The sequence below is a fragment of the Engystomops pustulosus genome, chromosome 3 (assembly GCF_040894005.1).
Source record: "Engystomops pustulosus chromosome 3, aEngPut4.maternal, whole genome shotgun sequence".
In the NCBI taxonomy this organism is placed as follows: Eukaryota; Metazoa; Chordata; class Amphibia; order Anura; family Leptodactylidae; genus Engystomops; species Engystomops pustulosus.
Genome location: NC_092413.1, coordinates 146,545,159 through 146,557,924, shown reverse-complemented (window position 1 = coordinate 146,557,924; position 12,766 = coordinate 146,545,159). Strand labels below are relative to the sequence as shown.

General features: G+C 38.6%; 1 protein-coding gene across 4 annotated transcripts in view; it reads right to left on the bottom strand.

Moving 5' to 3' along the window:
- The window catches only part of DIS3L2 (DIS3 like 3'-5' exoribonuclease 2), a 228,516-nt gene that overhangs the window by 136,897 nt on the left and 78,853 nt on the right, over window positions 1-12,766 (bottom strand). For all 4 annotated transcript variants that reach the window (XM_072142472.1, XM_072142473.1, XM_072142475.1 and 1 more), the window contains one exon: window positions 3,589-3,772. In XM_072142472.1, coding sequence (XP_071998573.1) covers window positions 3,589-3,772 — 184 coding nt within the window. The remainder of the gene's footprint in view (window positions 1-3,588; window positions 3,773-12,766) is intronic.

The window sequence follows — 12,766 nt, the reverse complement described above, 5'->3', positions numbered from 1 at the left end:
TCTCGCAGGAGGCTGCATAGAGGAGAAGCCAGAAGGTCATACGGCTGACGACATCACACATCCTTCAGCTTCTCTATTCAGCAGGAAAAGTCCTGCAGAAGTGTGTGCTTCTTGCACACTTGTTATATTCTGTATTTGCCGCATCCTGACTACTTTGAACGCTGTCTGGCGTATTAATGGGTGGGCGGGACTAGGAGGCAGTGACTGGCGCATAAAGCTCGGTAGTCACCACAGGCCTATAGAGTGGAAGGGGTGGCCTGGGGAAGAAGCGCCTCGGAATGCCCACTCATGAATACACCGGACTGCTTTGAGAGTAGTTCATAGTTCCTACTGTACTTTGCAGCATTGTCAGCTAGCGTTATCGGAGGTTTCCAATAAGCTAGCAGTGTAACACTGCTGCATCTGAGATAATTAAATCTGTGTTGCAAGTAAGCAACTCCTAGCACTATTTCATAATTATTGCATCTTTCTGTTCTAAGCTACTTGTCAGAAATATTCTCAGCAGCATTAAAGTGCTTAGAGAGCAGCCATTTCTTGCCTTGCTCTGAAAGGAGTCTATTCTAAGCTGCCCTCACTTCCCATGCTGCTTTGTATGCTTTGTGGAAATTAGAAAATCCAGAGAGATTCCTACAAGAAAATCCACTGACCTGTTTAGTGTACATACAGGATCTATATAGTGACTAGCCTGACAACTTTCATCACATGGAAAAGTATGGAATAAGTACCGAATCATTTACCAGGAATGTCTTTTTTATGGTTCCACTAGACTAGACAGATTTTAAAAAAAATGCCTTGGTCAGCATTCTGAATAATTTCAGTACGTCAAAGTTTTATCATACAACATCCACATAATTTTACATGATGCCGTACCCTTTGTGATTGTGTGTACTTCATAGCAAAAGGGTTTCTTTTTTTCATTTTAGGAAACCACATTCTATCTTATGCTAGAATCATCTATTCGAGCACAGCGAATTAGCAGGCGCTGCAAAATCATCTTTCCAAGAGTACTCTTTATATATTGGTCATCTGACGGAAAGAAGATTAAGCTCCCTTATGTTGAAAGTTGATCTGTAGGGAGATTTCAAGTATTTGTAGGCTTCCGAAATAGCAGGAAAAAAAAGAATATATTCAATTTTAAATATCAGCACAGCAGAATGGAAAGAGGTTATGTGTGGAGACAAGCAAGAGGAGAACAAAAACTATAAAATGAGACCACCACAGCTTTTTTTTACCTACAATGTTTTTGCAATGAATCCATGCAGTAGTCAAAGCAGTTTTTGCATAGCTCAGCAGCTTTGAACCAACTTCGGTTAAAGCTAAATCTACCTTTCCTTTTAATGGCGCTCGGGTCTTCGGCTTTCAGCCTTGCATTCTGGTTGCCAAGAAAAATCTGTAGAGTGAAACAGGTGATGCAGACTGCAGGGCGACCAAAGGGTGAGAGGATGGGACTATGCAGTATCCTTATTCCAGCTCTACTCCGTAATTACAGGAAGCAGTGCCTTCAAGTTTGCCCTGTCTTGTCTAGTCTATCCATCATGCCCCCCACACAGTGCACCTTCCCCGTGCAGCTACTCAGTATAAAAAACCTCCAGAATAGCATTCATAAATCTGCTCTGCAAACCAACTCCATCTCTCTACAAGGCTATAGTTGGTTCAGAAAAGAGAAGGGGCCTTCCGATAGACAGAAGTATATGGTTTTCATTCTGTCTGCGCTTAGCCTCCTCCATGTAGATGCTTCCATATGTTTCTCTGTAGTCCCCATCCATTATCCTTGAATGAGGGGAGAGTTATAGCTTTGGCTGAAAAACCTGGTTGACATCCATCTTAGCAGGTAGTGTGTGTAGTAGACATATGCACAGTTACATAGACATCTAATACAGGCTTAAGTGTGTGTAGGTTACTCTAACAGATGTTAGTATGGATGTGAGGATATAAAACAGGCATAGAATCGGTCATGGCTGGGCTGCAAGTAATAATGCATGAAAGCAGAACCTGTCACCCATAAAAAAAAAAAAGCAGTCTAACTCGAGATAACCCTCGGAGCTGCTTAAACTTTTTTTTTTTTTTTTTTTTTTTTTTTTATGGGTGACAGGTCCTCTTTAATCCATGTCACAACCAGAAAGTGCCCGCCTACTTCAGAAGACACTGATCAGGATGGATCTTGGGCTAGAAAGAAAGCCAGCAGCTTCATTGGAATTGTTAAAAGGCTCTCTCTAGCTGTGCTAACTTCAGAGTAATGCTTTCAAATATTTACTCCAAAATTAAATCCGGGTTCCTCCACAATACAATGCAAAATATATCATTTAAATGTAGGACCACCAATGTAAAAAAAAAATCCTCTGCAACAGTAAAGGTCTCTGATTTTTTCTGATAACAGAAATTTTTGTCTTGTCTGTATATGGAATTTTAAAATCTTTCCAATGCAGAGTTTACATGTGTGTCGGTTTGGGAGGTAGAACACTACTTTGAAACAATAGAAATCGGAAAAACGAGTATGGACTAGCAAGGTAAAAAGCCATGCACATGACTAATGGTGGCTGTAATCACAGCCACAATACAGGTCTATGGCACCCGGTCACAGTGTGGTTAACACATGTCTCCCCATTACCTGGCCATGCAGCCAATCCGCAGATGATAGGGCATGTTTTATGTTTTGCTGGATTGCAGCCACCCACCTGCTATGGAGGGGGGGGGGGGGGGATTTTGACTGGTTCTGTAGCCTCATAATAGAATTATAAGGGTTGGGGTTTACCAAAACTGACATTTTAAACGGCAGCCTTCATTGTGTCCCCCTCCAGTGTGCCACATACCATCTCTGCTCCTCCTATTAGTTATACTTTAAGGGAATTTGTCAGCAGAGTTTCACACAAGTAATAGAATTCAACTATGGGTCACATTATATACAACATAAACATGTATTTGTCTAGTTTGTATCTGCTAGTTTTTGACAAATCACTTTAAAGAAAAAGCATGCATCTTGAACTTGAGTAATCTGGGCATCTCAAGCAGCAGGCCAAGTAATAGAGGTTTTTTTTTTTGCTTTTTTTAAACTGCCCCAGAGGACGGAGGAACCAGAAGTTGAATAGATATAGGTAAATGTGATTTCTAAACATAAAATGAACAGCACATATCTTGGTACACGTTTGTATTTGTGAAATCCTGTTGAGAGGTTCCTTTTAAACTAAGCATTGCGCTATTGGTTATACTTGTTCCCACTAATTACAGGAATGGGGCTAGTGTTCAGAAAAAAAAAAGTAAATGAACACGAGTAACTACTAATATTATAGATTGATGAATAGCTATAAAATAATAAAATAATGCCGTATATAGGCAGCAGGTGCAATACCAGCCATTACACCTTTATACTTTCTAACCAATATACAAGTGACAAAAGGCAAACAAGTGACAAAAGAGGGACTTTTTAAACCTCCCGTTAAAGGTGGCATATCAGTAACTAGTGGCTATGGTATAAACATGCCAACACCTAGTTTTCAACAAGTAAACTGTACATTTTGGGTGGTCAGGTGTCCTGATAGTACTATAAAAAACAAAGCAGAAACAAAAATATATAAAAAAAACTATACTTGCCACTGTCAGCATTGCAAGATAGCTTGGTGCGGAGATCTTCTTCTAGGCCATACTCAAACTGTGCCTCAATAATGATATCAGGGCTGTTTGATCCATCATGTACACGCCGTGGTGTTGTAATTGGCTGTCTGATATCAATTTGAGTAGACGTTTTGTCACCATCAGAAACCTCTGGCTTTACAACCTGTGTAAAAGAAAAAAAAAATTAAAATAAAAAAACGCACTGAAAAACAATCCATGCTTCATCCAAGCTGGGGCAGTTCTAACACTTTTCCATTGCAGGAGTAGTTGACAATCTCCCAATATCCATGCTTCAGGTGGAGGGTGCAGGTCCACATTTAACTCCTTTTGTTGTGTAACCAAATGTGGAAGCACTTTGCCTTTTTCATATTTACCTTCTAAAAGCTGTAACTTAAGCCATTATGACGCGTTATTTGCTGGTCGAGTCAAATTTTTAATGGCACCACCCCACCCAATATAATTTGGACAAATTTCCAATACTTTTGTTAGTGTATTTAGTTTCATCGAGTGAGCGGAAAAGTGGATGGAAATAACTGATAACTCATTGAAACAAAAAAAAAAATTTAAATTAATGGACATTTTAATATTTCTCATTTGCACCTCTGACATCTTAAAATTATTTTGGTTTCAGTGTTGGAAGAAGGAACAGAACATTAACCAAAAATGCATTGTAGGAAAAATAAAAAAAAAAACACTTAGTATACATGGGTTTTGCATTTCTTTACCTTTGAAAATTATAGACAAGGCAAGGGAAAGAGACAAGCAAGGATTAGGATGTCCTCCTAGAGGTCACTTTTTGAATACTTTTTAACCGAACAGTTGATTTATGTTTAGCTACCAGGAGGTACTGCAGTGCCTTTGTTCACCTTAGTAAGGGTAATAGGGATTTTATATTTTCTTTTAGAAAGCAGGGAATTAAAATGTAATCAGTACAGAAAAAAACACATTGCAGGGTTACTAGATAGATGTTGGGGTGTGTATAAAAACCCAAGGGGTATTAAGGGTATTTTCCGGTTCACTCCAATATGGGATAATTTTTACTTTAGGGAATTTCAAATCCATCCCAGGTATTAGATCCTTAAAGGGAAACTCATCTGGACATTCACATTCAGTTTCGTTAATTTGCCACGTATATACATTTCTTATGTTATTAAACATCAAAATAATTTCTCTTAAATGTAGTGATTTGGTCCATTAGAAACAAGATTGGCTCCTTGGAAATGGCCACCTTTGCTGGAGGGTTACACAAAGACATAAAAAGTTTTTGTATATCAAATGTCCGGGAGTTACTGCAGGTCCCAAAGCCGCCCAGTGGTAATGAACGGTGAAGCCACGTAGTCAGGCAGGGCTCAATAGTGCATGTCTGGCCACTGCTGCCAAAATGTGAGGTGGTCGTATCTGAGAAAGCGGATCTCGTTTCTAAGGGACGACATTGCTACATTTATGAGAAATTATCTTCACACAGGAACATTTTTTTTTTAATAACATCCAATTGAAGAAATGTTTACATGTGGCAAATGAATTAAATTAAATGTAAATGCCCAAATGGGAATAGCCCTTTAAAAAGGAAACCTACCACTGCTTGCATGATTTCATACCACCCTGTAGGCTAATTAATCCTGAAGCCTGCAGATACTTTGGTTAGGCACAGCAATCTTTACTTTAAAAAAAAACAAACATTTACTCAAATATGTAAAATAGCCCTCGGATGCTACCCCTATATCATCAGCCATCTGTCGATGCCTTCACGCCTCAGTCTTTCTACCCCGCCTTCCTTCAGATGCTCAGAGCCATGATGACACAGCACTCAGTATCTGCACATGTGTAATAAGTACTAACTCTCGCACAGCCGGTCGGTGACAAGTGTGGAGAGCTTGATGACGTCACAGCTTACATCTTATTTAAGATGAAATTGAAGGAGAACTCAATTTTTTTGTAGATGCCCTCTGGAGAATGCGTACTTTATGCATGTGGCATTTGAATGCAAAAAAAGCTAAGGGACTATTGGTGCAGGACATTCCAATAGAAGAGTTTAAATGGAGACGACCACATGCGCGGTCCTAGTAGCACTACTAACATTTGTGGGAAAAGTTGGTTGATTATTGCATGTAAATGGGGTAATCTGGTGGCTCCTTCTCATGAATGTCTGGTAGAGGTTTGGAGAAGAAATAGGAGTGTATAAGGGCCAAGAGGGGAGGGTATTTGGAGAAACTGAAGATATGGAAGCTTGGGCATGCCAAGTTTCAGCAGCTGTAGCAGTGTCTGCTAGCGTTACAGGTTTCAGGTAACGCTCGCAGTGTAACACTGCTACATATGTTGTAGCACTAGGAGCTAGGAAGCAGCTCAAAGCGCTTTAATTTTTTAATAGGTGACATGTCCTCTTTAAATGAGCTGAAGTGTATTTATTCTCAATTTTAAGCAAGAATATCAGTGACAGAAAAGTGACACACACAGTATGTAATCAGCCATCGTAAGTAAAATACCAAGGCTACTAATTTTAGTCAGTGGAAAATGAATGGGTGCTGTGCTTATTCAAAGACTTTAACGATTGCAAAACCTACGCAAAGCTGCACACATTGTGCACCATGTGTCCTCTGCATCCGTCTTATCTGTCAAAGATTTGGAAATAAGAGGTGATTGTTTTCAATTCAAAATAGTGGAACATCTCTAAGTAGTAATCCCAACAGCCTTGAGGAGAGCAGTAATTAACACCTATTCTGGAATTGAGTCAACTGGCACCAAGACTCTCGATTTCACCTAAGGCTCAGCTGTCAGGACAGGAGATTCTGCTACAGACCTTTAAATAGAAGATGGTGGTTTCAGGAAGTTATAATGGTCAGTAAAGACCTAAGAAACTTTATTTAAAGCTCAGTAGCATTTAGAAAAACTACACGTTATACAAGGACAACATTTTTTTGTCAAATAAATGTTAAAGATATTCTTTTGTTATGTAGGAATTCACACACTTTCTACTTGTGATTATTTGAGGAAATGATTAATCCCTGCCCTTTAGAATTTTTCCATAGACAGAGTTTGGGTTATCTAACACGTCTGTACTGAGATCTGTCATTTCTGTGCAAAGTTTGATCAATTTGGATTAAAGGGAGTCTACCACCTCCACCCAGGTTGTGCCCTCAGCACCAGGAGCGCTGCTATTCCAACCTAAAACACTTCCCTCTACCTCCAGTGTCACTAGGTTTCTGGCAAGACAAATCTACTTATCTAAAGGAGAGGCTCAGGCAGAAATAGCAGTGCTCTGGGTGCCAAGAACAAGGAATAAGCTGCCTCATTAGCATACACATAAAAATGGGAATTTCTCAAACAGTATAATGGACAGAAATAAAGTTATTCTTGAAATCACAGCGCATCTCTAAACATGCTGAGTACAGGCGGTCCCATACTTAACACTCGACACCTAGTTACAAATGGACCTGTGGATGTTGGTAATTTACTGTACTTTAACCTTAAGCTACATTAATCAGCTGTAACAGTTATCATTGGTGTCTGCAATTAAGCTTTATTGTTAATCCTTGTTCTCAATGACAATCCAGCATTTTTAAAATCCAATTGTCACAAACCAAAAAAAAAAAATTCAGGTTGGGGGTTACAATTATAAAATACAGTTCTGAATTGGATACAAATTCAACTTAAGAACAAACCTACAGAACCTCTTGTGTACATAACTCTGTGACTGTCTATTATGCTTGGGGAGTTTGTAAATTCCAGCACACACAATAGGTGCAAATCATTAAATTATACCTGTAGTTGTCGCATCCTGGAAGGTTCACAAATAAGGGGGAAAAAAAACAAACACACGAAACATTGTGCTTATTCTTTTCCCATTTTCAACTAGATAGAAGTAGGTCTTATCTAAGTGTTTAGGCGAGGAGTGAACAACATTTATTGGTTCAAAGGGCCATATTGTCATACTGCTCAACTTCAAACGGGCCCCATTGGTAATCAGCATCCTAGAACAACCACAGTACAGCACAAAATACCCCCCACCGGAGATAAACGTCACCATACAGTTACCAAATACTGCATTTAGAGAAGATCACAGTACTGGAGACCCCTAGGGCAGACAAATACTGGAGACCCCTAGCAGAAAAAAAATAAATCTATCCTCTTCTGTGGCTTCTTTTCTCCTATATGCACCTTATTCTCTGCTCCATGTGCGGCTCTGCGTCCCACCCTCGTTGTATGCGGCGGAATCAGGACCCAGAAAAGATCTGCACCAGGAGCAGGAGAGGACCCCGGAGTAGTACAGAACAGCTCTTCCGCTATAGATCATAGGACTAAAGGCACTTGGAATTAATCTTTTCATTTATCAAGGCACTGCTAGAGTGACCAAGAAAACAGGACTGTGGAGTTTGAGTTGGTGACCATTTTGGTGGAGTTGGAGTCAGAGTTGAAGTTTGAGAAATTGAGGAATCTCAGTTGGAGGATTGGCTAATCGTTACTCAGACAGCATATAAAAGAGTCCAAATCCATGATGTAGCTCACATCTTCCAAACAGACCACATATGGGATGCGTTAATAAAGACTTTGCAAGATACTTGTATTATTTATGTACAATGTTAAACCTCCACTGTCAAAGGGTTAAACAAGTTATTGTTTAAAACTGTAAGCTCTTGCAAGCAGGGCCCTCACTCCTATTTTTTCGTATGACTGTATGCCAATGTATTTTATTTGTACGTGTCCTCTATGATTTGTAAAGTGCTATAGAATAGGATGGCGACATAAAACATTTTTTAATTAAGTAATTGAAACTTCTGGACATTCTACAAACATCTGCAGTTGACGTAGGAAAGAAATATGGACCAAGAGGATCATAATGGAGCTCTCCAAATGCTGAAGGGCACTGTCTAAAGTGAACTAATATCAGCAATATTTGTAGTACAGTTTATCAAGATATTATATAAAAAAATACATATCCTAATCAAATGCGCCTCAAAAATCAAATAGAGGAAAATTTACCTTACTGATTAAGTATATGGTTCGAAGCCACGTGCCTACAATACATTAATGCTGCAACTAGGAATTGGTTGCAGTGCTCACATTCAGAAAAAGAAAATAAATTGAGTCAAATTTTATTCCTCTATAGACCACCGTTGAGCCTGTGCACCCCTATCTTGCAAATTTGTGTTAAATAACTTAAAACTACAATTTTTTCCATTGCAAATATTGCTGGGAAAAGAGATTTGTGTTTTATGGAAATCATTTTTAGGCACTGTTTTCAGAGCTCAAAGTATTACAATATACTGCAAACGACTGTATATTGCAGTAGACTGTCAATGTGCTATGACAACCACAGAAGCTTGTAGTAAAAGGTAGACATCAAAAGTTGATGTCGTGGGCAAGGGGTTGATAGAAATCAATATGTTATCATGGCACTTTTAGTTCTGTAGACATGTTTGACCATGGCGCTTGGAAGGTCATCAACCTTAATAGGTGCCATTAACGTATCATGGGTGTTAGTTGTAAAATACAGTTGTCAACTGCCTGGTATATCAATAAAACATGAACAATACTGTGCTGTACTATTATGACACAAGATAGCCAATAGGATAACTAACTTGACATCAAAACTCTCAAGATATGCAAGAACTAATGAGGCCTAAAAGTCCTGAAAAGCTTAAAACTGATAACTGATAAGAGGTTTATAATGGATTTTAAATTAATACGACACTACCAACAGCAAAATGACAAAAAAATTATTTTAAAAGTTTAAGATCCTTATATCACAAAAACTTAAATTATCAACGGGTTAATGCATTTTATTCAATCGGGAGAGAACCAAGGACAACACAAGGGACCACACAAGATATAGAAAAATAGTTCCTTAAGAAATTGCACAAAGCAGAAAAGAGATTTATTAACAAAAGGAAAATCAGGTTGTTCAGATAAATCCAAATGAAGAAGAGACAAAATATATATAAAAAAAACAAAAAAAAAAAAAACAACAAAAAACACACCTATTCAAAACGAGGAGCTGTTATTAACGAGAGGGAGATAGAATACAATTACACTTCATTAAAGTGAAAAGATGGTTGGGAGAGGAAAAAATGTTGAGGCCCACCATCTCATAAGACTCTGTTGACTTCAATTAAGAATAATACATTCCTGGGACAAGCAAGAAATAGACATTTTGAAAAGCACTAGCTGAGCTAAAAAAAAAAAAAAAAAAAAAAAAAATTGCTTTCAATCTTGGCCAAAGGAAAAAAAAAAAAAATAATAATTCTACTTTTAGTATTTGCCCGCCAAGAGGCTCCTTGCCATTTATGTCATTTCAGGTTTCGGGTCATTTAAAGTGTAAGAGTGTAAATTAAAAGGGGGCCATACCAATAATCTTATGACAAAACAGCCTTGGCACAGCTACACAAGCTCCATAAAAAACCTGCCAGTAAAGAGTCTGCACATGCCCCTCCATGCTACCACTCCAAATCTCAAATTATATTTATACAACACATGGCACAGAGAAAAGCTAAAAATAAGTATTTGATGTAGCAGCCAGATAATTTAAAGTGTATTTGTTTTTTTCTCTTTTGCCATCTAGGGCTCAATTAAAATCAAAAATTTTTGTGAGAAGCAAAGATCTGTTAAAATATCTATTGATATCAATATCTGTTGCTGTCAGTTTGTACCACTTGTATTAGGCTTTAGAAAAAAAAAAAAAAGAAAACTGTTTTTTCCCACGTTGTCAGCACATAGCATCTCATAGCACAGAGGAGTCATGTAGTCTTGAACACACACACGTTTTAATGTCATTTTAGGACCAACCACCCACAACAGTATACCATATTTTTCGGACTAAGGCGCACCATCAATAAATGCCTGATAAAACATCTAGGTTCATATATAAGGCGCAGCAGATAAGTGCACCTAATTATAAGGATGAATGACCAGCAGGTGGCAGACCTGTGCACAGCTCAAGGCAGCTGTTGTCTGTAAGTACAGTTCATATACAAGGTGCGCTGGATTATAAGGCACATCTTTTATTTCTGAGAAAAAGGATTTTTTGTGTGCCTTAGTCCGAAAAATACTGTACTGGCCACTTTAAATACAGTACATAAAGTTAGTTCATAGTGGAATAGAAGGGGATAAGGGGGCTGTAGCTTGCATTTGGTCTCATTATCAGCACTAATGCAGGTTAGCATACTGCTGCTGCAAAATAATAAATAGAAAACTACATTAAACAGTAGCAGTGAAAAGTGGACACAATTAGCATCTGGTAATCATATGGATTACAAATAATGTTTCCCTGCAGCAATACACCATTATAGAACTTGAAGATGCCATGCCCTCAAAATCAGGTAGGCTGCGAACTCATGTGGCGTTAACACATGCATTTTTAAATTCATTACAACAGTTAAGAGGAGATCTACCTGATTATATTGCTGTCAACATTGTGTTTACAAAAGAGTCAATGTAATCTTAATGTGTTAATGTAATGGTAACATGTGTTAACTTAGCGTTTTGTAAACACAACGTTGCCAGCAGTGTAATCAGACAAATCTCTAAGCTGCTCTGATGTGAAAACACATGCGTTAATGCCACGTGTGAACACACCCTTAACGGGCATCTACCACCTCAATTAAGTGTTATAATCTGTTGGCAACATTTTGCAGAGAAATGCAGTGAGTTCCAAAATACCTTAATTTATTGACACGTTTCTGGTGCAATTGGCACCCTCACTCATGGCAAAGCTTGAAAATTTCTTTTACATGCAGCGGTCATGCTTCACCAGGGCGTGAGGCATTTCCGAGTGTTGGTGTTACACCCAGCGCTTGACATAGTAGTACTACACAGGTCAGCAAGTCACCTCTGTCCATGAAGTAATATTACTCATGTGTCAAGAATGGCTTAAAGGAGGGGAGTAAAAAAATGAAAAACCTAAAAATGAAAAGTCATCAGCAGGAAGGGGTTAGAGAAGCAGATTTGTATTTATATTATTCATTTGGTATCCGGGCAGTTCTGCTTCATACCGGTAACTCATAGCATACATTAGGGAGAGGACATCTATATTCGACTGTGGCCGTCCTAAGACCAGCAGCACACCAGACTGCTCCATACAACTTCAGTTCTGTGCATTGTCGTCACCTTGTGCTTAACGTATACTATTACTATGCTGTTTGCAGGGTCAGAGACAAGCCAAAACAAGAAGGAGGAAGTTCTAATAAACGTAATGACATTGTGCCTCCAGAAAAATAACTGACAATTGAACAGAAGTACCCTCCCCTACTTACACATTATACATTATACATTTTCAAAATTATACATTTTCAAGCCGCAGGCTTTATGAGCCATATAAACCGAGCTTTGTCTGAATCCATATGCTAAACATTTATAAGTACATCACATCAGATGCTGATCCCCCTTCATTGGTGGCAGCAGACAATACAATCTCTTAATAAAAAGAGGAAGGGAAAGGGGGGGGGGGGGCACTAACCACACCTCAAAAATTTACACAATAGATCCTTTACTGGGTTGCAGTCAGACTCCTTTTAAATCACTGAATCATTCTGCCAATGATCCAAGAATGCTAATCTGTAAAACCCTGGCATATGCTGGCACTAAAAAATCAGTATAAATAAAAAATAAATTAAAAGTGTCATAGGTGAGAAACTGGTAAGATACAAGAGCCGAACATTTAGACTTTTCACGTTACAGCGGTCACAGTAGGGGATGACTATTTTTATAGACCAGGCATTTTAGGCTTCCCCAACGCAGGTGGGAAGGGAATCAAAAGCTGGCAAAGTTAATGACCCCCCCAACATTGCACCGGTTACTTCAAGATCCTGATCCCAGATTAGTGGTATGCCAGGTCATGTTAACACATGTGCACTAATTACAAGTATTAGTGGCCAGAAAGAAAAAAAAAAAAAAACACTTGATCTATGGCTTGGGTGGGGGTATTAGTGTAAATATATAATAGCACATGCTCAATCCTCCCAACTTATCCATATAAATCGACAGGAAAAGCAAGACCTGAAAGCAGATTCACAGGGGTACCCCACTGAAAGAACAAGATCACTTGCATCGCATCGATCTAGGATGCAATTACTATGGTATTATCTGATGGTTCTATGATGCTGTCCAACGATTGTACCACAGCTGAGCATGTAATCACCCTTCTTTTGGCTATACAAGACGATGT